Below are 27,866 nucleotides of genomic sequence, written 5' to 3'. Positions count from 1 at the left end.
TCTTTTATATATATAGATAGAAGATAGATTGTTGGGAGGGGAATAGCTATATAAACAAGCCGTGGTTTCCTTTGCGTCCCAGTCTCATCATGGCCCTCATCCTGTCTCCTTCTCTTCCGCAATCTAAATAGGTCCAGCTCTTCAAGCCGCTCCTCATAGGGCTTGTTCTCCAGACCCTTGGGGGGGCATGACTTCCCTGGAAATTGCCTGAATGATGCTAGAGCAGGCCTGGGCCAAGTCGGGCCTACTTTCCAGGTGTTTTGGACTTCAACTCCCAGCATTCCTCACGGCCTCAGGCCCCTTCCTTTTCCCCCTCAGCCGCTTAAGCGGCTGAGGGGGAAAAGTAAGGGGCCTGAGGCCGTGAGGAATGCTGGGAGTTGAAGTCCAAAACACCCGGAAGCAAGGCCCGAGTTGGCCCAGGCCTAGTCTTGAGTCTCCTCTGCCCGAGAAGGCCTCGCCAGACTACAAATCCCAAGCCGGCCTTTACCTCAGAGACGGCGCCTCTTCTTCCAAGTAGGAACCTTTCTTTCCCTGCCGGAAGTTGCGTTCCCGCCGGAAGCGGACGGTTCCAGTGTGTTGCACCGTGCCTCGCCTCAGAGCGTCCGTGTCCAAGCGTCGCGTGTGGAGGTTTCCTTCGGGGAAAAAAAGGTGAGAAGGAGGCAACGGAGACGGGCTTCCATGCTCTTCTCTTATATTATATTATATTATACCATTGAAAAAGGCCCCCCAAAGGCCATCCAGTCCAACCCTCGTCTAGTTAGGAAGGCACCATCCGATCCCTCCCGACAGATAGCCATCCAGCCTCATAAAATGACATAAAACATTGGAAAGAGACTCCCAAAGGCCATCCAATCCAACCCAGCCTCATAGGATTGCATAAAACATTGAAAAATAGGAAGGCACAATTCAATCCCTCTCGACAGATGGCCATCCAGCCTCATAAAATGACATAAAACATTGGAAAGAGACTCCCAAAGGCTATCCAATCCAACCCAGCCTCATAGGATTGCATAAAACATTGAAAAATAGGAAGGCACAATTCAATTCCTCTTGAGAGATAGCCATCCAGTCTCATAGGATTGCATATAACATTGGAAAGAGACTCCCAAAGGCCATCCAATCCAGCCCAGCCTCATAGAATTACGTATAACATTGAAAAAGGCCCCTCCAAAGGCCATTCAGTCCAACCCCCTTCTAGGCAGGAAGGCACAATCCGATCCCTCCCGACAGATAGCCACCCAGCCTCATAAAATGACATATATCATTGGAAAGAGACTCCCAAAGGCCATCCAGTCCAACCCAGCCTCATAGGATTGCATAAAACATTGAAAAATAGGAAGGCACAATTCAATCCCTCCCGACAGATGGCCATCCAGCCTCATAAAATGACATATATCATTGGAAAGAGACTCCCAAAGGCCATCCAATCCAACCCAGCCTCATAGGATTGCATAAAACATTGAAAAATAGGAAGGCACAATTCAATCCCTCTCGACAGATGGCCATCCAGCCTCATAAAATGACATAAAACATTGGAAAGAGACTCCCAAAGGCCATCCAATCCAGCCCAGCCTCATAGGATTGCATAAAACATTGAAAAATAGGAAGGCACAATTCAATCCCTCTCGACAGATGGCCATCCAGCCTCATAAAATGACATATATCATTGGAAAGAGACTCCCAAAGGCCATCCAATCCAACCCAGCCTCATAGGATTGCATAAAACATTGAAAAATAGGAAGGCACAATTCAATCCCTCTCGACAGATGGCCATCCAGCCTCATAAAATGACATATATCATTGGAAAGAGACTCCCAAAGGCCATCCAATCCAACCCAGCCTCATAGGATTGCATAAAACATTGAAAAATAGGAAGGCACAATTCAATCCCTCTCGACAGATAGCCATCCAGCCTCATAAAATGACATAAAACATTGGAAAGAGACTCCCAAAGGCCATCCAATCCAACCCAGCCTCATAGGATTGCATAAAACATTGAAAAATAGGAAGGCACAATTCAATCCCTCTCGACAGATGGCCATCCAGCCTCATAAAATGACATAAAACATTGGAAAGAGACTCCCAAAGGCCATCCAATCCAGCCCAGCCTCATAGAATTACGTATACCATTGAAAAAGGCCCCCCAAACGCCATTCAGTCCAACCCCCTTCTAGGCAGGAAGGCACAATCCGATCCCTCCCGACAGATAGCCATCCAGCCTCACAAAATGACATAAAACATTGGAAAGAGGCTCCCAAAGGCCATCCAATCCAACCCAGCATCATGGAATTACGTATACCATTGAAAAATAGGAAGGCACAATTCAATTCCTCTTGAGAGATGGCCATCCAGTCTCATAGGATTGCATATAACATTGGAAAGAGACTCCCAAAGGCCATCCAATCCAGCCCAGCCTCATAGAATTACGTATAACATTGAAAAAGACCCCTCCAAAGGCCATTCAGTCCAACCCCCTTCTAGGCAGGAAGGCACAATCCGATCCCTCCCGACAGATAGCCACCCAGCCTCATAAAATGACATATATCATTGGAAAGAGACTCCCAAAGGCCATCCAATCCAACCCAGCCTCATAGGATTGCATAAAACATTGAAAAATAGGAAGGCACAATTCAATTCCTCTTGAGAGATGGCCATCCAGTCTCATAAAATGACATAAAACATTGGAAAGAAACTCCCAAAGGCCATCCAATCCAGCCCAGCCTCATAGAATTACATATAACATTGAAAAAGGCCCCTCCAAAGGCCATTCAGTCCAACCCCCTTCTAGGTAGGAAGGCACAATCTAATCCCTCTCGACAGATGGCCATCCAGCCTCATAAAATGACATAAAACATTGGAAAGAAACTCCCAAAGGCCATCCAATCCAACCCAGCATCATGGAATTACGTATACCATTGAAAAAGGCCATCCAATCCAACCCCCTTCTAGGCAGGAAGGCACAATCCGATCCCTCCCGACAGATAGCCACCCAGCCTCATAAAATGACATATATCATTGGAAAGAGACTCCCAAAGGCCATCCAATCCAACCCAGCCTCATAGGATTGCATAAAACATTGAAAAATAGGAAGGCACAATTCAATTCCTCTTGAGAGATGGCCATCCAGTCTCATAAAATGACATAAAACATTGGAAAGAAACTCCCAAAGGCCATCCAATCCAGCCCAGCCTCATAGAATTACATATAACATTGAAAAAGGCCCCTCCAAAGGCCATTCAGTCCAACCCCCTTCTAGGTAGGAAGGCACAATCTAATCCCTCTCGACAGATGGCCATCCAGCCTCATAAAATGACATAAAACATTGGAAAGAAACTCCCAAAGGCCATCCAATCCAACCCAGCATCATGGAATTACGTATACCATTGAAAAAGGCCATCCAATCCAACCCCCTTCTAGGCAGGAAGGCACAATCCGATCCCTCCCGACAGATAGCCACCCAGCCTCATAAAATGACATATATCATTGGAAAGAGACTCCCAAAGGCCATCCAATCCAACCCAGCCTCATAGGATTGCATAAAACATTGAAAAATAGGAAGGCACAATTCAATTCCTCTTGAGAGATGGCCATCCAGTCTCATAAAATGACATAAAACATTGGAAAGAAACTCCCAAAGGCCATCCAATCCAGCCCAGCCTCATAGAATTACATATAACATTGAAAAAGGCCCCTCCAAAGGCCATTCAGTCCAACCCCCTTCTAGGCAGGAAGGCACAATCTAATCCCTCCCGACAGATAGCCACCCAGCCTCATAGAATTACATAAAACATTGGAAAGAGACTCCCAAAGGCCATCCAATCCAACCCAGCCTCATATAATTACATATAGCATTGGAAAAGGTCCCCAAAGGCCATCCACTCAAACCCTCCACTTCCATAAAGGAAGGCACCATCCAAACCCTCCCGACAGATGGCTGCCTAGACTCCCATAGATCATAAAGTTATTTATTTATTTATTTGCAGTATTTCTATTCCATCCTTCTTTCTCACCCAGAAGGGGACTCAGGTCGGATCACATTGTACACATATAAGGCAAACATTCAATTCCATATAAACATAGAACAGAGACAGACGCAGAGGCAATTTAAACCTTCTCCAGCTTCCAGCTTCCTGAGGGTATGCTTGATTCTGGCCACAGGAGGAGCAGCTGCTTCATCATCCACTGCAACGGCAACTTCCTCATTCCAACGGAGGCTGGGTGATTTTTATGGTGTCGTAAATTAGCCTCCCCACATATAAGTGGTACCTAAATTTCCTACTTGACAGATGCAACTATGGAGCACCGGTGGCGAAGGGCGTTAAAGCGCTGAGCTGCTGAACTTGCAGACCGAAAGGTCCCAGGTTCAAATCCTGGGAGTGGAGTGAGCGCCCGCTGTTAGCTCCAGCTCCTGCCAACCTAGCAGTTCGAAAACATGCCAATGTGAGTAGATCAATAGGTACTGCTCTGGTGGGAATGTAAGGGCGCTCCATGCAGTCATACCAATAGCCACATGACCTTGGAGGTGTCTACGGACAACGCCGGCTCTTCGGCTTAGAAATGGAGATGAGCACCAACCCCCAGAGTTGGTCACGACTGGACTTAACGTCAGGGGAAACTTTTACCTTTACCTAAATTAGCCTCCCCACATATGAGTGGTACCTACATTTCCTACTTGATAGATGCAACTATCTTTCGGGTTGCCCTATCCAGCCCAACCCCCTTCTTCCAGGCAGGAAGGCACAAGCCAAGCCCTCCCAACAGATGCCCACCCAGCCTCATCGAACTACATATGCCACTAGTTCAGCCGGTAGGCTATTAGGAATTGTGAGAGTTGGAGTCCAAAGCACCTGGAGGGACAAATTTTGCCCATCCCTGGTCTGGTTGGTGGTAATAATAATAATAATAATAAAACTTTATTTATACCCCGCCACCATCTCCCCAACGGGGACTCGGGGCGGCTTACATGGGGCCATGCCCAGAACAGTACAATATAGCAAAATATAAAACAACATATCACAATACAATAAATAATCATATACGCTGCAATAAATAATCATATACCACCGTAGACGTGGGTTTCGTGGTTGGTGGTAGACGTAGTGATGTTTGACCCTGCGTTCCCAGCGCTGACCACGGTGATGTCTTGCCCTCCTTCCCCAGGCAGCCATGGGTCGGCGCAAGGTCTACCGCCCCATTGCGGCCCTGGCCAAGAGGATCCGCGAGTACCGGGCCCTGAAGAACCGGCCCCGGGACTCGCAGAAGTATGCCCTGGACTACGAGACCATGACCCGGCCCCTCACGGGGAAGAGGCTGCCCGTCCTGGCCTGGGAGGACGTGAGGACCGAGGAGCGGCTCTTCAGCCTCCTCTGCCGCCTGCACTGCTTTGGCATCGGGCGCATGGTCACGCGCAAGTCCTGGCTGTCGCGCTTCGAAGAGCCCTGCTACTGGACCATCACCAGAGTCAAGGTGGACTATACAGCGGAGGTGAGCGCTTCCTTGGGCAGGGCGTGGGACAAGGGTGGGCAATGATTATGTGTGTGTGTGTGTGTGTGTGTGTGTGTGTACATATATATATGTAATGTGCATAATTCCCATGGAGTAAACAACAAAATTTCCACGCTGATTTCTCTCTATTGTAGTTTCAATGTAGTCATGAATAATGAATAATATAATAATAATAATATAATAGTAATAATATAATAATATACTACAATAATAATAGAATAATAGAATGATACATACATATATATATAATGATTATGTGTGTGTGTGTGTGTGTACATATATATATGTAATGGGCATAATTCCTATGGAGTAAACAACAAAACCACTGGACCAAATTCCACCAAATTTGGCCACAAAAGACATTAGTCATCCAATCCATCTGTATGCGGCAGCGTGTCAGCAAAAATGGCTAGGCGTGTCAGTGCTGACACGCGTGTCATACGTTGGCCATCTTTGGCGTAGGACAAGGGTGGGCCACCTTTTGCGCTTGGGGTGTCAAAATTCACCAAAAAACCTAGCATGACTTGGGTGGCGTGTCACCATAATTTCACAATATCTATAGTTTAAATAACAAATATATATAATTGTAAAAGATAACTGTAATTAATAAACCAAAAAATATTTACTACCCTTATTTCCATGTTCTATGGTCCCTCTTGCAGTTTCCACGCTGATTTCTCTCTATTGTAGTTTCAATGTAGTCATGAATAATATAATAATAATACCGTGTTTCCCCGAAAATAAGACAGTCTATATATATAAAAGAGTGATGGCATCACGGCAGTGGACAAAACAACAAAAGTAAACACCCCACAACCTCGAAAATTGACAACACAACCCCTCATCCATGCCTCTAGGTTGATACAACAAAAAGAAAAGAAAAATAAAGTCCTAATTAGAGGGAGAGGAATAATTGTTTTTATCCAATTGCTGCCAGTTAGAAGGCTAAGCTCTGCCCACTTGGTCTCCTAGCAACCCACTCAGCCCAGGGGACCCTTTACCTTAACTACCACCAATTCCTCAATACTTTATTTCCCATACCACCAGACTTCGCCACAGCAACGCGTGGCCGGGCACAGCTAGTGTCTTATATTATTTTTTGCTCCCAAAGATGTGCTAGGTCTTATTTTCAGGGGATGTCTTACTTTTCCATGAAGAAAAATTCACATTTATTGTTGAACAACAAAATGAACATTTATTATATACTGTACAGTAGTTGTCATCACAAACCAACATAACCAAACCAGACAAACTGTGATTTCTGTCAAGAATTTCTTGTTACTACCATTATTTCCATTTACAACTGGTATGTACCAATCCTGCATGCTCTGGTGTTTTGTTTGGCGGGCCCCGGGCATGCTTCCAATCAAAAACTTTGCTAGTTCTTACTTTCGGGGGAGGCCTTATATTTAGCAATTCAGCAAAACCTCTGCTAGGTCTTATTTTTGGGGATGTCTTATTTTAGGGGAAACAGGGTATAATAGTAATAATATAATATATTACAATCATAATAGAATAATAATAGAATGATTATGTGTGTGTGTGTGTGTGTATATATATATATATATATATGTAATGTGCATAATTCCCATGGAGTAAACAACAAAATTTCCACGCTGATTTCTCTCTATTGTAGTTTCAATGTAGTCATGAATAATGAATAATATAATAATATACTACAATAATAATAGAATAATAGAATGATACATACATATATATATATATTTATATATGTAATGTGCATAATTCCTATGGAGTAAACAACAAAACCACTGGACCAAATTCCACCAAATTTGGCCACAAAAGACATTAGTCATCCAATCCATCTGTATGCGGCAGCGTGTCAGCAAAAATGGCTAGGCGTGTCAGTGCTGACACGCGTGTCATACGTTGGCCATCTTTGGCGTAGGACATTGATGGGCAAGCTTTCGCGCTTGGTGTGTCAAAATTCACCAAAAAACCTAGCATGGCTTGGGTGGTGTGTCACTTCAAGAAAAAAAACATAATTTCACAATATATATAGTTTAAATAACAAAAATATATAATTGTAATATATAACTGTATTTAATACGTCAACAACTATTTACTACCATTATTTCCATGTACAACAATCTATGGGACCTCTTGCAGTTTCCACGCTGATTTCTCTCTATTGTAGTTTCAATGTAGTCATGAATAATGAATTATATAATAATAATAATAATATAATAGTAATAATATGATAATATACTACAATAATAATAGAATGATACATATACATACATATGTATGTATGTATGTATGTATGTATGTAATGTGCATAATTCCCATGGCAAAATGATGGATAAGTGAAAATGTTGGATAATAAGGAGGGATAAAGGAAAAGCCTATTAAACATCTATTTATTTATTTATTTGTTTATTTATTAGCGACATTTATATCCTGCCCTGCTCACCCCGAAGGGGACTCAGGGCGGTTTACAAGTACAGTAGAGTCTCACTTATCCAAGCTAAACGGGCCGCCAGAACGTTGGATAAGTGAATATGTTGGATAATAAGGAGAGATTAAGGAGAAGCCTATTAAATATCAAAATTGGTTATGATTTTACAAATTAAGCACCAAAACATCATGTTATACAACAAATTTAACAGAAAAAGTAGTTCAATACGCAGTAATGTTACGTAGTAATTATTGCTTTTTCGAATTTAGCACCAAAATATCACAATGTATTGAAAACATTGACTACAAAAATGGCTTGGATAATCCAGAGGCTTGGATAAGCGAGGCTTGGATAAGTGAGACTCTACTGTATATACATATGTTATATTATTTTTTATTTTTTTATATTTTATTATTTTGTTGTATTATTTTTAGTTATTTTGTTATTATAGTGTTTTATTGTATTAATTTTTAGTGTTTTTAATTATTTTAGTGTTTTTTATTATTTTTATGGTATTATTTGTATTTATTTTATTTTTTATTCTTTTATTAACACTGGGCTGAATGGGTTGCTAGGAGATCAAGTGGGCGGAGCTTAGCCTTCTAACTGGCAGCAATTAGATAAAAACAATTATTTCTCTCCCTCTAATTAGGACTTTATTTTTCTTTTCTTTTTGTTGTTGGAACCTAGGGGCAAGGATGGTGGGTTGTGTTGCCAAATTTCTAGATTCTGGGGCTTGTACTTTTGTTGTTTAGTGGGAGGAACGGACACTATTACTCCTTTATATATATAGATATTGTACTATATCACTATATTGCAATATTATTAGTAATATAACATGTAATATCTAATATATAATTATAATAGTGTATTATTATTATATTGTATTATTATCAATATTATATATATATACAGATTATTATATTATTAGTACAGCATAATATTAGTATTATATATTGTTACTAGCTGTGCCCGGCTACGCGTTGCTGTGGCTAGGACTTTATTTTGCTTTTCTATTTGTTTTATGAACGTAGAGGCGTGGATGAGAGGTTGTGCTGTCAATTTTCGAGCTTGTGGGGTGTTTAGTTTAGTTGTTTTGTCCGGTGCCGTGATTCCATTACCCTTTTATATATATAGACTAGCTGTGCCCGGCCACGCGTTGCTGTGGCAAAGTGGTGGTGGTATTGGTTAAAAATTGTTGTGTAATTTTTATTTGACGTTATTTGTATTTTTAAATTATTTTTACTGTAAGTTATCTTTTTATTTATTATATTTTATTTATTATTTTCTTGTATTATTTTTAGTTATTTTCTGTTATTATAGTATTTTATTGTATTAATTTTTTAGTGTTTTTAATTATTTTTATTGTTTTTATTATGTTTTTATTGGGTTGCTAGGAGACCAAGTTGGAGGAGCTTAGCCTTCTAACTGGCAGCAATTGGATAAAAGCAATTATTCCTCCCCCTCTAATTAGGACTTCATTTTTCTTTTCTTTTTGTTGTATCAACCTAGAGGCGTGGATGATGGGTTGTGTTGTCAAATTTCGAGGTTGGGGGGCCTGTAGTTTTGTTGTTTTGTGGGTCGCCGCGATGCCATCACTCTTTTATATATATAGTTTTTTAGAGGGCCTGTAGTTTTGTTGTTTTGTGGGTCGCCGTGATGCCATCACTCTTTTATATATATAGATATTGTTATATTGATACAGAAGACGTGGTGGGATGATGTCTTCCAGGCCCCCCTTCTTCACTCTATAAACGCCGGTAGAAGGATCAAACATTTGTGGGAAACGATTCAGCATTTGTAAAGCTGAAGCATAATGTAAACACTGCATAATGGATTCATGTCAATGCCTTCAGTAGCCACTCGGTGGCATCCAGAAACCTGTTACCGTGGCCCATTTTTGAGACCACAGCATTGAGCTCCGGATGCTTTGCAGAAGCACATTCCCTGATTCGTTTAGTGTTCACACCTTGTTTTATTCTTTTGGTTATTTCATATTTTTCTTAAATGATCGTTGTCTTTACTCTTCTAAAGCAGCACAATTCCTATGCCAAATCACACTATGTATTTTTGCCATTAATACTGAAATCCGAGCTCTATACAGAAAGTCTTTATTTGTGTCCCATTTAGAGCTACACGATGACGGTGACCTTCCTGGAAACCAGGGAGCGATGTGTTCTCCCCTTGCCTCTCCCTTTGGCACTAAGTGTCATTTTTTTCTTGTTACAGAATCTGGATCACGGGAAAGCCTGGGGCCACTTGACGTTTAGAGGTAAGGCAAGGCTACCTGTTAAGAGAGGAGTTTATTTATTTATTTACATCATTTATATTCTGCCCTTCTCACCCCAAAGGGGACTCAGGGCGGATCACATTACACATATTAGGCAAACGTTCAATGCCTTTTTAACACAGGACAAAGACAAACAAACATAGCTCCGAGCGGGCCTCGAACTTATGACCTCCTGGTCAGTGACTCATTGCTCTCCCGTCTGCGCCACAGCCCCGGGCTTAATGTACGATTTCATGCGGGAAGCACGACTGGACTTAACGTCAGGGGGAAACCTTTACCCAGGGGTCCCCAAACAAAGGCCCGGGGGCCGGATGCGGCCCATCAAAGCCATTTATCCGGCCCCCATGGCACAAGGGCAGAAGGGGGTTGGGCTAAATAACCCAAGGGGTCTCTTTTTCTCTTACAACCATTATTATTATTATTATTATTATTATTATTATTATTATTATTAATAATAATAATAATAATAATAGTAATATTGAGGCTGGGAGGCCATCTGTCAGGGGTGCTTTGCTTGTGCTTTCGGTGCACAAAGGAAGAAGGGGATTGGACTCAAATGGCCCAAGGGTCTATTATCATCATCATTATTATTATTATTATTATTATTATTATTATTATTAACATTGAGGCTGAGTGGCCATCTGTCAGGGGTGCTTTGCTTGTGCTTTCGGTGCACAAAGGCAGAAGGGGATTGGACTCAATGGCCCAAAGGGTCTCTTCCAACCCTCTTTATTATTATTATTATTATTATTATTAATTATTGTTGCTTGGTGGCCAACTATAGTCCGGCCCTCCAATGGTCCAAAGGATCGTGAGCTGGCCCCCTGTTTAAAAAGTTTGGGGATCCCTGCCTTTACCTTTACTAATCCACAATAACTGATTTGAATTGGGTTATCTGAGTCCGCACTGCCATATATTCCAGTTCAAAGCAGACGATGTGGGATTGTATTCAGCTGTGTGGAAGGAGTCTGAGAATACAGTTGCTATTGACTTCTAAAGGCAAACTGTTAATAAAAATGGAGTCTGAGTCCTGAACAAGCCCAGATCTGATCGAATGGTCTGTGGCCTTTCCCACAACAAAGAGTTGAGGAAAACTGCACACCAATGCACACACAGACAATATTGTGTATTGTGTATATAGTAAGCAATTTGAATTAAATCACTAGTGGAGGCTTGAGAAGGTTGCTATTTCCAACAAACCAAACCCCGGTGGCGCAGTGGGTCAAACCCTTGGGCTGGCAGACTGTGTATGTGCGCATGTATATTTTTATATTTTTAATTCATAATGTATTTTAATAGCTTTAACTGTTTTATGTGCTGTTTTATATTGGTTTGTATGGGCATCTCATTGTTGCCGTTCTTGTAAGCCGCCCTGAGTCCCTTCGGGTGAGAAGGGCGGGATATAAATGTTGGAAATAATCAATCAATAAATGTACATATATACGTGTGTATGTATGTGTGTGCATGTCAAAGTACAGTAGAGTCTCACTTATCCAAGCTAAACGGGCCGGCAGAAGCTTGGATAAGCGAATATCTTGGATAATAAGGAGGGATTAAGGAAAATTTATTTATTTATTTATTTGCAGTATTTATATTCCGCCCTTCTTTCTCACCCCGAAGGGGACTCAGGGCGGATTACAATGAACACATATATGGCAAACATTCAATGCCAACAGACAAACAACATTCAGTTTTTAGACAGACACAGAGGCATTTTTAACATCTTTCCAGCTTCACGATTCCGGCCACTGGGGGAGCTGTTGCTTCACCGTCCATTGGTGGCTGTTCTTCCTCATTCTTTTCCTCGTGTTTTGCTGGCAGTTTTATGGTGTTGTAGATTAGTTAAATTAGCCTCCCACATAAAGCGTACCTAAATTTTCCCTACTTGACAGATGCAACTGTCAACAGCAAGCCGGGGCTGCTATTATTTTTTTTTAGTGGTCGGAGGCTTAACCCGACTCGGGCTTCGAACTCATGACCTCTCGGTCAGTAGTGATTTATAGCAGCTGGTTACTAGCCAGCTGCGCCACAGCCCGGCCCCTATTAAACATCAAAAGCCTATTAAACATCAAATTAGATTATGATTTTACAAATTAAGCGCCAAAACTTCATGTTATACAACAAATTTGACATAAAAAGTAGTTCAATACGCAGTAATGCTATGTTGTAATTACTGTATTTATGAATTTAGCACCAAAATATCACGATATATTGAAAACATTGACTACAAAAATGGCTTGGATTATCCAGAGGCTTGGATAAGCGAAGCTTGGATAAGTGAGACTCTACTATAGTTAGAAGTTAGGCGACCCATTGTTGTCTGAGTATGATGGCCTTCCAAGTGTAGTGTCCGGTGCTCCCGGTGGCACAGTGCTGGCAGGACTGCTGACTTGAAGGTTGGGTTGCTGACCTGAAGTTTGCCAGTTCGAATCCAACACGGGGAGAGTGGGGATGAGCTCCTTCCGTTGGCTCCAGCTCCATGCGGGGACATGAGAGAAGCCTCCCACAACATCAAAACATCCGGGCAGCATCCCCTGGGCAACATCCTTGCAGATGGCCAATTCTCTCACACTGGAAGCAACCTGACAAGAAGAAAAGTAAACATATGCCATTTTTACTTATTTATTGCCTTTCCTTTTTTCATTCTCTTCTTAGGCAAGGCGATGGAGGGAGTCAAAGAAATGGGCAAGGTGATGTATCACGACTGGCGCATGGTTCCGAAGCACGAGGAGGAGGCTTTTGCGAAGTTCACCCCCGTGGAGGAGGCCGACCCCGTGCGGCACGTGCTCTACCCGCCCCTGCTGCGGGCCATGGTCCTTGCCCACAGGCAGAAGGCAGGCAGGCCGTGCGCGGAGGAGCCCATGATCGACCTCATGCGCCCGCGCTCCTTCTCCAGGGAGGACTTCGAGGACGCCAAGGACGAAGGCAGCCCCGTCTGACCCTCGTTCGAGGAAGCGTTTCACACAGAATGGGTTATAATAAATCCGGATTCAGAAAGGTGTTTTGCAGTATTTTCACGTGATGTCAAAGACTTTCATGGCCGGGATCACAGGGTTGTTGTGCGTTTTCCACGCTGTCTGGCCATGTTCCAGAAGCAGTCTCTCCTGACGTTTCGCCCACATCTATGGCAGGCATCCTCAGAGGTTGTGAGGTGTGTTGTCGAAGGCTTTCATGGCCAGGATCACAGGGTTGTTGTGTGTTTTCCGGGCTGTATGGCCATGTTCCAGAAGCATTCTCTCCTGACGTTTCGCCCACATCTATGGCAGGCATCCTCAGAGATTGCGAGGTGTGTTGTCGAAGGCTTTCATGGCCGGGATCACAGGGTTGTTGTGCGTTTTCCAGGCTGTCTGGCCATGTTCCAGAAGCATTCTCTCCTGACGTTTCGCCCACATCTATGGCAGGCATCCTCAGAGGTTGTGAGGTGTGTTGTCGAAGGCTTTCATGGCCGGGATCACAGGGTTGTTGTATGTTTTCCGGGCTGTCTGGCCATGTTCCAGAAGCATTCTCTCCTGACGTTTCGCCCACATCTATGGCAGGCATCCTCAGAGGTGGTGAGGTGTGTTGTCGAAGGCTTTCATGGCCGGCATCACAGGGTTGTTGTGTGTTTTCCGGGCTGTCTGGCCATGTTCTAGAAGCATTCTCTCCTGACGTTTCGCCCACATCTATGGCAGGCATCCTCAGAGGTTGTGAGGTGTGTTGTCAAAGGCTTTTAAGACCAGGATCACAGGGTTGTTGTATGTTTTCCGGGCTATATGGCCATATTCTAGAAGCATTCTCTCCTGACGTTTCACCACATCTATGGCAGGCATCCTCAGAGGTTGTGAGGTATGGAGAAGCTAATACAGAACAAAAATGTATGTGTATATACACACTTGAAAATACTCCCATCCAACACTTAAAATTAATATCACATTGCAACATTTGACAACATGTTCTACTGATAATGTAGTTTATCTATTACAATGCCCATGTAAACTGTTATATATCGGAATGACCACCAGACCCCTCAAAACTAGGATAAGTGAACATCGTTCACATATAAAGAATGGGTCCACTGACTCTTCATTGTATATACATTTTAATGAAAAAGCCCATGCGTGTACCATAGCTTTAAATTTTGCACTTTGGAAAAAGTATTGCCCAGACCAATGATGGGCAACCTTTTGCGCTTGGTGTGTTAAAATTCACCATAAAACCTAGCATGACTTGGGTGGTGTGTCACTTCGAGAAAAAAACCATAATTTCGCAATATGTATAGTTTAAATAACAAAAATATATAATTGTAATATGTAACTGTATTTAATAAATCAAAAACTATTTACTACCATTATTTCCATGTACAGCAATCTATGGGACCTCTTGCAGTTTCCACGCTGATTTCTCTCTATTCTAGTTTCAATGTAGTCATGAATAATGAATAATATAATAATAATATAATAGTAATAATATGATAATATACTACAATAATAATATAATAATACTAATGGAATATAGTATTCTGCCGGCCCGTTTAGCTTGGATAAGTGAGACTCTACTCTCTCTCTCTCTCTCTCTCTCTCTCTATATATATATATATATATAGAGAGAGAGAGAGAGAGAGAGAGAGAGAGAGTAGAGTCTCACTTATCCAAGCTAAACGGGCCGGCAGAAGCTTGGATAAGTGAATATCTTGGATAATAAGGAGGGATTAAGGAAAAGTCTTTTAAACATCAAATTAGGTTATGATTTTACAAATTAAGCACCAAAACATCATGTTATACAACAAATTTGACAGAAAAAGTAGTTCAATACTCTGTAATGTTATTTTGTAATTACTGTATTTACGAATTTAGCACCAAAATATCACGATATATTGAAAACATTGACTACAAAAATGGCTTGGATAATCCAGAACGTTGGATAAGCGAGTGTTGGATAAGTGAGACTCTACTGTACATTTTAATGAAAAAGCCCATGTGTACCATAGCTTTAAATTTTGCGCTTTGGAAAAAGTATTGCTCAGACCAAATGCAGATGTGGAAAAACTACTTCTACAAAGAGAATCTTTTTGGATTTTCAAACTACAAACACCATTTCCTCAGGGGCTAAATGATAGAATTGAATACACCTGTTTTCTGTAATAGGTAACCTTACTTAAGAGGCAGCCTGGAAATCTTTCATGTGCTTGTTATAGAACTTCAAACAGAGCCAGAGCTACTAATAAGAATGTGAGTAGAGAAGTGTGGTTTTTTTTTACTATTTTTACTATTATTATTTTTTTAAAAACTTCCCTTAGCAATGTTAATATGGGAGTTTCATATATCTATTGCGTATGTTATTTTTACTCCTTTATCTAGCATACTAAGTCCAACATAATTAAAACAGACACAACACCCGAGGAAGTGATAATGAAACAAGGGGAACAACCTTGTTGTGTACCAGTTCTTGGTGTTGCAAATCAAACAAAGAATTCCTTTGAATATAGAAACTGTTATTTTGGAGACTGAAAATCTTTACTACAATTGACATTGGCCCAAGATTCCACGCAACTCCAGGAATAATATGGACTTGGTTGTCTCTTCATGTCCTTAGATTATGACATGGAAATTGTACCTTTGTTGATGATATCTTGAAAGCTACAGTAGAGTCTCACTTATCCAAGCTTCTGGATTATCCAAGCCATTATTATTATTATTATTATTATTATTTTATTATGACACAGCAAACAAGATAGACATGCTGGATTTCGTTTCACAAAACCACAAGTCGAACATTTCCCAAGTGTCTAGGACTGTGTGATGTATTTTCAGATGATGTGTGCAGATCCCAGTCGGGTGGCCTTTTGCAGTTGGCAGATCGTGATTTTGTCAATTTCTATTGTTTCCAAATGCCGGCTGAGATCTTTTGGCATGGCACCCAGTGTGCCCATCACCACCGGGACCACCTGCACTGGTTTCTGCCAGTGTCTGTTCAAATCTTGAGGTCCTGAGAGCGGCTGAGTTTTTCCTGTTGTTTTTCGTCAATGCGACTGTCACCTGGGATGGCGACATCAACGATCCAAACCTTGTTCTTTTCCACAACTGTGATGTCTGGCGTGTTGTGTTCCAGAACTTTGTCAGTCTGGATTCGCAAGTCCCACAGTATCTTTGCATGCTCATTTTCCAATACTTTTGCAGGTTTGTGATCCCGCCAGTTCTTTGCTGCTGGGAGGTGGTACTTGAGGCATAAGTTCCAGTGAATTATTTGGGCCACATAGTTGTGCCTCTGTTTGTAGTCTGTCTGTGCAATTTTCTTACATCAGCTGAGGAGATGATCCATGGTTTCGTCGGTTTCCTTGCAGAGTCTGCATTTTGGGTAATCAGCTGATTTTTCGATCTTGGCCTTGATTGTATTTGTTCTGATGGCTTGCTCCTGGGCTGCAATTATTATTATTATTTATGCAATGGTTGGGGGTCACCACAACATGAGGAATTGTATTCAGGGGTTGCAGCATTAGGAAGGTTGAGAACTGCAGTATGTCTGCATGAGAATCCTGAGAATACGGAGCAACAGAAATTCTTTACAGGGAAACATTGCCACCTAATGGCCACCTAACGATTATATTTCTCGAGTTTTACAATGTCAACAAAGACCAGAATCCTTCCAAAAATTCAGAAACGATCGACTGGAAAATCTTTGTGCATATTTATTTATTGTGTCAGAAGTGAACCAATGGCACATGTTATAATGAAAACACAAAGTTTTAAAAACTTGGCCTGATACTAAATATCCTTTGACCAGAATCTGGCCACTTTGGGTGACTTTTTAGCCTGCCACTTTTGGACTCTTGCTTGCTGAGGTGTTCCTATGAGTATCTCTGTAGATCTTAGGAAGCTATTGGGCGGTGATGGCACAATCGTCAGCATGGATGACACTTATTCCAACTATTATTCCAACCATTTACAATGGTATAATGCAGGCTTGGGCAAACTTGTCTGGAATTCCTCTGTTTTCTGAGTGTGGTTCTTTATTTGCTGTCCTGATTCTAGTGTATAATGTAATATGGTATAATAATATAATAATACAATATAAAATGCATATAAACAATTACAATTACAATAAAATTCAATTTAAAACTTAGGTTGCATTAAAACATTCATAAACACACATATAAATATACAGTTAGGCACGCAGAGGTAGCCTGGCTGTTGTTGCTTGGAGGCGTCCTTTGTTTGGGAGGTGTTAACTGGCACTTGGTTGCTTTACTGCCTGGAGTTCTCCTATTTTCGTGTCGTGTTTCTTATTTACTGCCTTGCTTCTGATGGTTTTCTTTTTATTTAAATTATGATAGCCAGATTGTGTTCATGTTCATGGTTTCCTCCTTTCTGTTGCATATTATTCAGCAATGTGTAGCTGAATAATACGCCTGTAGAATGGCAAGATGCAATATGTAGCTGAATCACATTGATTCACGTTGCTACATCAATCAAACAGAGGAGGAGATAGTAGTCGTATTTGCTTGAAGGCTACCTGGCTGTTGTTGCCTAGAGGCACCCTCTGTTTGGGAGGTGTTAACTGGCTCTTGATTGCTTGCTGTCTGGAATTTCTCTGTTTTCAGAATGTTGTTCTTTATTTACTGTCCCAATCTTAGAGTTTTTTTAAATACTGGGAGCCAGATTGTGTTCATGTTTGTGGTTTCCTCCTTTCTGTTGACATTGTCCACACCGGGGGTCCTCAAACTTTTAAAGCAAAGGGCCGGTCCACAATCCTTTAGACTACGGAGGGGCCAAATTATCATTTGAAAAAAAAATACGAACAAATTCCTATGCACACTGCATATGTCTTATTTGTAGTGCAAAACAACAACAACAACAACAACAATGAAAGAACAATACAATATTTAAAAATGAAAACAATCTTAACCAACATAAACCTATCAGGATTTCAATGGGAAGTGTGGGCCTGCCTCTGGCCAATGAGATAGTCAAGTTAATTAGGATTGTTGTTGTTGTTGTGTGCCTTCAAGTCATTTCAGAATTTGGGTGAGCCTAAGTCTAAAATTAATTATTTATTTACTTACTACATTTATTTACTACATTTATATCCCGCCCTTCTCACCCCGGAGGGGACTCAGAGCAGCTGTATGTACATACAATATATTATATTATTAGCATAGCGCAATATTAGCATTATACATTACTATATTGAACTATACCACTATACTGTAATACTATATATATATATATATATAAAAGAGTGATGGAATCCCGGCAACCAACAAAACAACAAAACTAAACACCCCACAACCTCGAAAATTGACAGCACAACCCCTCATCCACGCCTCTAGGTTGATACGACAAAAAGAAAAGAAAAATAAACTCCTAAGATTCCCATAAGCCACAGCAACGCGTGGCCGGTCATAGCTAGTGTAATATCTATATATATAAAAGAGTGATGGCATCACGGTGACCCACAAAACAACAAAACTACAGGCCCTCCAACCTCGAAATTTGACAACACAACCCATCATCCGCGCCTCAAGGTTGATACAACAAAAAGAAAAGAAAAATAAAGTCCTAATTAGAAAGAGAGGAATAATTGCTTTTGTCCAATTGCTGCCAGTTAGAAGGCTAAGCTCCTCCAACTTGGTCTCCTAGCAACCCAATAAAAAATAATAAAAAAACACTAAAAATTAATGCAATAAAATACTATAATAACAGAAAATAACTAAAAATAATACAAGAAAATAATAAAATATAATAAATAAAAAGATAACTTACAATAAAATTAATTTAAAAATGCAAATAAAGTCAAATAAAAATTACACAACAATTTTTAACCAATACCACCACCACTTTGCCACAGCAATGCGTGGCCGGGCACAGCTAGTATATTATATCCTTAGCATAGCACACTGTTAGCATTATATATTACTATATTGAACTCTATATATCCTCTACTGTAATATTATATGTAATATATAACGTATAATTAATATTATTATATGGTATTATTATTAGTATTATATTGTATAACATTATAATATTTTTATCAATATTATATGTATATACAATATATTATATTATTAAAACGGATATAAAAATATTATATTTAGTTTGAGCCTTAGTTTGGGGACCCCTGGTCCACACACTTGTGGATTTCAGTGGCTTCTCTGTGTCTCCTGACATGATGTTTGTGAAAGTGGTCCAGCATTTCTGACTTCTCAAACAGGTTCCATTTCTTCGTCATCTTCTTGAAAAGAGAGCCGAGCACTAGGTGGTGATGATGATGGTGATGCCAGTTTTGGCTGCTGTGGAATTTGGAAAAAGCACGACAGATTCTGACATTTACCAAGAGATGGAAGCAGAGCCGGAGCTGAACGTCGAGGAGGGCGGTGGGCACCCATGGTGTACCCACGGCACATATGGCCAGAGAACCCCGGAACGCTTGACAACCTTGCATCTGGATTCCGCCTGCCGCGAAGGAAGACTGCATGCCAGCCATCTGCTGTGCTCTTTCCCACCACAAACGGAAATTCATGTTCTGCAGGAGGTTGAGTTTTGACGGGAAGCATGGAGAGTGGAAGCAACTTGGGTATATAATAGAGTTGTGCATTCGTGTGCAATCGCTGTTCGTTTTGTGTAGTTTCATTCGTGTCGTTACGTCGGTGCATAACTATCATCGTGGATCCGCGAGTGTCGTTACATCAGTGCATTACTAGCACCGTGGATCCATGAGTGTTTTTACGTCGGTACATTACTAAAATGTGGATCCGCGAGTATTGTTATGTTGGTGCATTACTAGCATTGTAAATCTGCAAGTGTCGTTACGTCGGTGCATTACTAGCACTGTGGATCCGCGAGTGTCGTTACGTCGGTGCATTACTATCATTGTAAATCCGCAAGTGTTGTTACATCGGTGCATTACTAGAATGTGGATCCGTGAGTATTATTACGTTGGTGCATTATTAGCACCGTGGATCCGCGAGTGTTGTTACATCGGTGCATTACTAGAATGTGGATCCGTGAGTATTATTACGTTGGTGCATTATTAGCACCGTGGATCCGCGAGTGTTGTTACATCGGTGCATTACTAGAACGTGGATCCGTGAGTATTATTACGTTGGTGCATTATTAGCACCGTGGATCCGCGAGTGTTGTTACATCGGTGCATTACTAGAATGTGGATCCGTGAGTATTATTACGTTGGTGCATTATTAGCACCGTGGATCCGCGAGTGTTGTTACATCGGTGCATTACTAGAACGTGGATCCGCAAGTGTTGTTACATCAGTGCATTACTAGAACGTGGATCCGCGAGTATTGTTACATCAGTGCATTACTAGAATGTGGATCCGCGAGTATCATTACGTCAGTGCATTACTAGAACGTGGATCCGCAAGTGTTGTTACATCAGTGCATTACTAGAATGTGGATCCGCGAGTATCATTACGTCAGTGCATTACTAGAACGTGGATCCGCGAGTATTGTTACATCGGTGCATTACTAGAACGTGGGTCCGCGAGTATTGTTACATCAGTGCATTACTAGAATGTGGATCCGCGAGTATCATTACGTCAGTGCATTACTAGAACGTGGATCCGCGAGTGTTGTTACATCGGTGCATTACTAGAACGTGGGTCCGCAAGTGTTGTTACATCAGTGCATTACTAGAATGTGGATCCGCGAGTATTGTTACATCAGTGCATTACTAGAACGTGGATCCGCAAGTGTTGTTACATCAGTGCATTACTAGAATGTGGATCCACGAGTATCATTACGTCAGTGCATTACTAGAACGTGGATCCGCAAGTGTTGTTACATCAGTGCATTACTAGAATGTGGATCCGCGAGTATCATTACGTCAGTGCATTACTAGAACGTGGATCCGCAAGTGTTGTTACATCAGTGCATTACTAGAATGTGGATCCGCGAGTATCATTACGTCAGTGCATTACTAGAACGTGGATCCGCAAGTGTTGTTACATCAGTGCATTACTAGAATGTGGATCCGCGAGTATCATTACGTCAGTGCATTACTAGAACGTGGATCCGCGAGTGTTGTTACATCGGTGCATTACTAGAACGTGGATCCGCGAGTATTGTTACATCAGTGCATTACTAGAATGTGGATCCGCGAGTATCATTACGTCAGTGCATTACTAGAACGTGGATCCGCGAGTATTGTTACATCAGTGCATTACTAGAATGTGGATCCGCGAGTATCATTACGTCAGTGCATTACTAGAACGTGGATCCGCGAGTGTTGTTACATCGGTGCATTACTAGAACGTGGGTCCGCAAGTGTTGTTACATCAGTGCATTACTAGAATGTGGATCCGCGAGTATTGTTACATCAGTGCATTACTAGAACGTGGATCCGCAAGTGTTGTTACATCAGTGCATTACTAGAATGTGGATCCGCGAGTATCATTACGTCAGTGCATTACTAGAACGTGGATCCGCAAGTGTTGTTACATCAGTGCATTACTAGAATGTGGATCCGCGAGTATCATTACGTCAGTGCATTACTAGAACGTGGATCCGCAAGTGTTGTTACATCAGTGCATTACTAGAATGTGGATCCGCGAGTATCATTACGTCAGTGCATTACTAGAACGTGGATCCGCGAGTGTTGTTACATCGGTGCATTACTAGAACGTGGATCCGCGAGTATTGTTACATCAGTGCATTACTAGAATGTGGATCCGCGAGTATCATTACGTCAGTGCATTACTAGAACGTGGATCCGCAAGTGTTGTTACATCAGTGCATTACTAGAATGTGGATCCGCAAGTGTTGTTACATCAGTGCATTACTAGAATGTGGATCCGCGAGTATCATTACGTCGGTGCATTACTAGAACGTGGGTCCGCAAGTGTTGTTACATCAGTGCATTACTAGAACGTGGATCCGCGAGTATTGTTACATCAGTGCATTACTAGAATGTGGATCCGCGAGTATTGTTACATCAGTGCATTACTAGAACGTGGATCCGCAAGTGTTGTTACATCAGTGCATTACTAGAATGTGGATCCACGAGTATCATTACGTCAGTGCATTACTAGAACGTGGATCCGCAAGTGTTGTTACATCAGTGCATTACTAGAATGTGGATCCGCGAGTATCATTACGTCAGTGCATTACTAGAACGTGGATCCGCAAGTGTTGTTACATCAGTGCATTACTAGAATGTGGATCCGCGAGTATCATTACGTCAGTGCATTACTAGAACGTGGATCCGCAAGTGTTGTTACATCAGTGCATTACTAGAATGTGGATCCGCGAGTATCATTACGTCAGTGCATTACTAGAACGTGGATCCGCAAGTGTTGTTACATCAGTGCATTACTAGAATGTGGATCCGCGAGTATCATTACGTCAGTGCATTACTAGAACGTGGATCCGCAAGTGTTGTTACATCAGTGCGTTACTAGAATGTGGATCCGCGAGTATCATTACGTCAGTGCATTACTAGAACGTGGATCCGCAAGTGTTGTTACATCAGTGCATTACTAGAATGTGGATCCGCGAGTATCATTACGTCAGTGCATTACTAGAACGTGGATCCGCAAGTGTTGTTACATCAGTGCATTACTAGAATGTGGATCCGCGAGTATCATTACGTCAGTGCATTACTAGAACGTGGATCCGCAAGTGTTGTTACATCAGTGCATTACTAGAATGTGGATCCGCGAGTATCATTACGTCAGTGCATTACTAGAACGTGGATCCGCGAGTGTTGTTACATTGGTGCATTACTAGAACGTGGGTCCGCAAGTGTTGTTACATCAGTGCATTACTAGAATGTGGATCCGCGAGTATTGTTACATCAGTGCATTACTAGAATGTGGATCCGCGAGTATCATTACGTCAGTGCATTACTAGAACGTGGATCCGCAAGTGTTGTTACATCAGTGCATTACTAGAATGTGGATCCGCGAGTATCATTACGTCAGTGCATTACTAGAACGTGGATCCGCGAGTGTTGTTACATCGGTGCATTACTAGAACGTGGGTCCGCAAGTGTTGTTACATCAGTGCATTACTAGAATGTGGATCCGCGAGTATTGTTACATCAGTGCATTACTAGAACGTGGATCCGCGAGTATTGTTACATCAGTGCATTACTAGAATGTGGATCCGCGAGTATCATTACGTCAGTGCATTACTAGAACGTGGATCCGCAAGTGTTGTTACGTCGGTGCATTACTAGAATGTGGATCCGCGAGTATTGTTACGTCGGTGAATTACGAGCATCGTAAATCCGCAAGTGTCGTTACGTCGGTGCATTACTAGCACTGTGGATCCGCGAGTGTTTTTACATCAGTGCATTACTAGAATGTGGATCCACGAGTATTGTTATGTCGGTGCATTATTAGCACCGTGGATCCGTGAGTGTCGTTACATCGGTGCATTATGAGCACTGTTGATCCGCGAGTGTTGTTACGTCAGAGCATTACTAGCACCCTGGATCCGTGAGTGTCCTTACGCCGGTGCACTACTACCATGGTGGTGGCCCAAATCCAACTTTTTCCACTTGTGTCTACTGTACACGCTGGCAAAGTGTGTCCTCTGCCAGCTCTCGCCATCTTTTGCCAAGAAAGAAACCGTCGTGTGCCATGTTTGCTGTCGTTTTGAATGATAAATATAGTCAGAGTCGGGTTAATATTTCCAAGATTACTCATTTCTCCTTCACGGAGAACCAAAGATCATGTTCAAGATGACAGAAGCCCATCTGGAATCGTAAAAGTCACCATATGGATGCCTTTGCCTAATTATAGCTAAAGTCTTGAAGGAAGACTTTGGAAAGCGGGTTTCGTCACACATGGCGGTTTAACAACACCCCGAAACAAACCTGTTCCCGAACCCCCGTTTTTTGCCCAGTTTCTTACCAACAGATGGATTGAACGCATCCACTTCTAAATTTGCTTGTTCTTCATTATTGGGTTGCTGTGAGTTTTTCCGTCTGTGTGTAGCATTCTCTCCTGACGTTTCACCTGCATCTGTGGTTAATGGCATCCTCAGAGATTCTGTTGCAGGTGAGGCGAATGGAGCGTATATGTGAAATAATGTCCCTCCAGTATTTCCTGTTGATTGTGGGAGTTCTGTGTGGTTCAATTCCATTGTTGGTGGAGTTCAGAATGCTCTGATTGTAGGTGAACTATAAATCCCAGCAACTACAACTCCCAAATGTGAAGGTCTATTTTCCCCAAACTCCACCAGTGTTCACATTTGGGCATATTGAATATTCGTGCCAAGTTTGGTCCAGATCCATCATTGTTTGAATCCACAATGCTCTCAGTATATAAGTGAACTACAACTCCCAAACTCAAGGTCAGTGCCCATCAAACCATTCCAGTGTTTTCTGTTGTTCATGGGAATTCTGTGTGACAAGTTTGGTTCAATTCCATTGTTAGTGGAGTTCAGAATGCTCTTTGATTGTAGGTGAACTATAACTCCCAGCAACTACAACTCCCAAATGACAACCCCACCAGTATTCAAATGTGGGCGTTTTGGGTATTTGTGCCAAATGTGGTCCAGTGAATGAGACTACATCCTGCATATCAGACATTTACATTAAGATTCTTAAGTCTTCAAAAGTCTCTATAAGTCTTCAAAACAATTAGCAAATACACAGAGGGAAAGATAGTGAATGTTTTTTTATTTGCAACTCACCTGGATAATGCAGGGCAGATGCACCCCGAATGCGGCTCCTTTCGCTTTTGTTTTCTTGCCCAATGAATTGGGATTGAAGAACAAATATATTTGCCGGGCAGAGCGGATGTGCAATTACATTACTACTGTGCATCATGATCATCAAGTACGCCAGATGTGTATGATGCACCGCACATCGTGGCCTGAGGCTAAAACCATAGGGTGCCAGATGGCATCCCGAGCTGGATTAATGCTTGGCCCAGTCAATGTTTTAATTGTGATGAAGGTGTATTGGGAAAATATAATACTTGTATTGGAAACTATATATTGAAGGTAATCATATTAGAAATGGGAATAGGAAAAATGTAATCACAAGCAGATTGTTTGCATATAGCCCCAAAATACACTCTGCTCAGCAAATAACTGTCTCCCCATATGCAGAGACCAAAGTTCACCCTAAGTGCCAGAGACATATGTCAAGTGTCAACAAGAATAGATAAGCTAATGGACAAAAGACAAATTAAGGCTTTTGGGATGTCAAGATAAGACCTGGCGCCATGTAGGAGTACTAATGACTCTCTGACAAGCTAAGATAGGGGGGAATTCCTTAATTAATGGGACCCCAGAAAGCCTAGATAAGAATTCCGTAGATAAGGCCTAATGGAGGGTCAGAGGTCTTGAAAGTAGCCTATATTTTAGGAAAATGCAAAAGTAGCTTTTAGTAAAGTGTAAAGTAAGACTTTTTTTGACACTAATTGGTGATGGGATAATGCCTATATGACGTAGATAGAGGAAGGCAAAAATAGTATATAAGGACCTGTGTTTCTTTGTTCTGTACTTCACTTTCTTGATTACAGGGGAAGGTCCTTTTCTTACTGTTTATTCTCTCTGGCCACTGAGAATATATGTCTTCTTTTCTACAGCCACCGGAACTCTCTTTGTCTCATTACCTCAAACCTTTGTCTGCCATTTCAATTGTACCATATGCATAAGGTTGTGGGTGAACTCCAACTCCCACCATGCTAGGTTAACCCTGAGATACTCGGTTAGTACTTAAAAGTTTGTTACGTTGGGCAAGTTTCCTCTGGATGCTTCATTGGTGGGGTTCAGTGTGCTCTGGCTGTAGGGTAAACTACAACTCCCACTATGGTGAGCCAGTCCCCTCAAACCCCGCCAGTAGGTTGAGTGGTTCTGTGTGCCAAGTGTGGTCCAGGTCCATCATCGGTGGAGGTCACAGTTTCCTTGGTTGTGGGGCCGGGCTGTGGCGCAGGCTAGTTAGCAGCCAGCTGCAATAAATCACCATGAGTTCGAGGCCAGCCCGTGTCGGGATGAGCACCTGACCATTGAAAATAAAATATAGCCCCTGCTCGTTGCTGATCTAAGCAAACAAAGATAGTTGCATCTATCAAGTAGGAAATTTAGGTACCACTTATATGTGGGGAGGCTAATTTACGACACCATAAAAATCACCGTTGGAATGAGGAAGTGCTGCCGCAGTGGATGATGAAGCAGCTGCTCCCCCTGTGGCCGGAATCAAGCATACCCTCAGGAAGCTGGAGAAGGTTTAAATTGCCTCTGCGTCTGTCTCTGTCTCTGTTCTATGTTTATATGGACATTGAATGTTAGCCTTATATGTGTGCAATGTGATCCGCCTTGAGTGAGAAAGAAGGGCGGAATATAAATACTGCAAATAAATAAATAAACTACAACTCCCAGAAAGGAAGGTGAGTTCCCTAACCCTAACCGAAATTCCTCCACTAATTGAATTCCGGCATATCAGGTATGTGTGCCAAGTGTGGTCCAGATGTTTAGGTTCATAGTGCGCTCTGGATGGAGGTGAACTACAACTCCAATCAATTGCTCCAGTATATATAGATATTTAAGTCATGCGGGTTCTGTGTGCAAAGTGAGTTCCAGTTCCATCGTTGGTGGAGTTCAGAGTGCTCTTAGATTGCAAGTGTTCCACTCCAAAGGTAGAATTGTGTTTCCTTCCTGTTCGTGGACAGAACTTGTGAGTTTCTTATTTTCGTGTTCGTTGGAGATGCATTCGCTTTGACATGCCTGGGAGTTCCTTTCGCTTCTGTCCGCATGTTCGTTTCTTTCCGTGCAAGAATGCAACAGGGAGGAAAGGTCTCCTTGATGTTTCACCTCCGGGAGGTGGACGAGAAGCCCAAAAAGCCACATTCCTACACTTCCCAACAGACACATAGACGAACGGTCGCAATTCTTGAAGGAGAGAAGAATCACAGGCTCGGAAAAGAAAACCAAGGCCCTCCAGTCCAGGAGTTAAAAATATGCTATCGGAAACAATGTAAAAGAAGAATCGGTGACGCAAATTGTGATGTTTGAAGGATGCCTCTATGATGCATGCATATGATACGAGGGTTGAATGAAAAGTAATGCCTCCACCTTCGTAACTCCTCAAGAGATGACAGTAGACATGTCCAAAAAATCGTTTTGAATCGTATATCGGAATTATTTCGGATTGTTCTCGCTTTTTGATACGCATTCCGAGACATTGTCTCACAGCGCAACCAGCAATGTAATTCGAACCATTGTTGGCCCATGCTCTAATTGTCTCTTAATGTTTCGTTAATTTTTCCTCCCCCCAATTTTTTAAAAAATATATTTTTAAAAATATTTTTAAAAATATTTTGTTTCTGCAACCTACCTTGAATGGGAGCTTATTTGCAAATTTGATGAGGATAGCTCAAGAAGTGAGGGCGGGAGAGCCCCCCCCTCAGGTTCCTTTTTTTGGGGGGGGGGCGATTGCGCATCATTACGAATTTTCGGAAATATCCGAAATTTTTGGGTGAAAAAATTGGAAATACTTTCTATATCAAAGCACCAGCGCCCCCTACTTTAGAAACAAGAATTGAAACACTTTTTCCATCAATCGGACATGCCTAGATGTCAGTCCTGGTCTGTGGCAGGTCCTGGCTTGTTCAGTAGACTCTCCTCTACAGTTCCATTTGGCAGGAAGCCTTAGCATTGAACGGTTGTGTTGTTACAGTGTGAAGTATGGAACCCTGCGCAGA

General features: G+C 41.9%; 1 protein-coding gene across 1 annotated transcript; it reads left to right on the top strand.

Moving 5' to 3' along the window:
• Window positions 1-399: 399 nt before the first annotated feature.
• Window positions 400-13,211, top strand: mrps34 (mitochondrial ribosomal protein S34). Its single transcript, XM_062964658.1, has 4 exons — window positions 400-648; window positions 5,161-5,484; window positions 10,154-10,196; window positions 12,870-13,211. The coding sequence occupies exons 2-4, from the start codon at window positions 5,167-5,169 to the stop codon at window positions 13,151-13,153; spliced, it is 645 nt and encodes a 214-aa protein (XP_062820728.1). The 5' UTR covers window positions 400-648; window positions 5,161-5,166; the 3' UTR covers window positions 13,154-13,211.
• The last annotated feature ends 14,655 nt before the right edge of the window (window positions 13,212-27,866 follow it).

Source organism: Anolis carolinensis, unplaced genomic scaffold, assembly GCF_035594765.1.
Source record: "Anolis carolinensis isolate JA03-04 unplaced genomic scaffold, rAnoCar3.1.pri scaffold_13, whole genome shotgun sequence".
Classification (NCBI taxonomy): domain Eukaryota; kingdom Metazoa; phylum Chordata; class Lepidosauria; order Squamata; family Dactyloidae; genus Anolis; species Anolis carolinensis.
The sequence above is the reverse complement of the archived record's forward strand: the minus strand, read 5'-3'. Positions and strand labels throughout refer to the sequence as shown.

Excerpts from the sequence above, each read along its gene's own strand:
- mrps34 (XM_062964658.1), top strand. The coding sequence starts at position 5,167 with ATGGGTCGGCGCAAGGTCTACCGCCCCATTGCGGCCCTGGCCAAGAGG. Across the intron at positions 5,485-10,153 it reads AGGTGGACTATACAGCGGAG|AATCTGGATCACGGGAAAGC; the intron begins GTGAGCGCTTCC and ends TTCTTGTTACAG. Across the intron at positions 10,197-12,869 it reads GGGCCACTTGACGTTTAGAG|GCAAGGCGATGGAGGGAGTC; the intron begins GTAAGGCAAGGC and ends TTCTCTTCTTAG.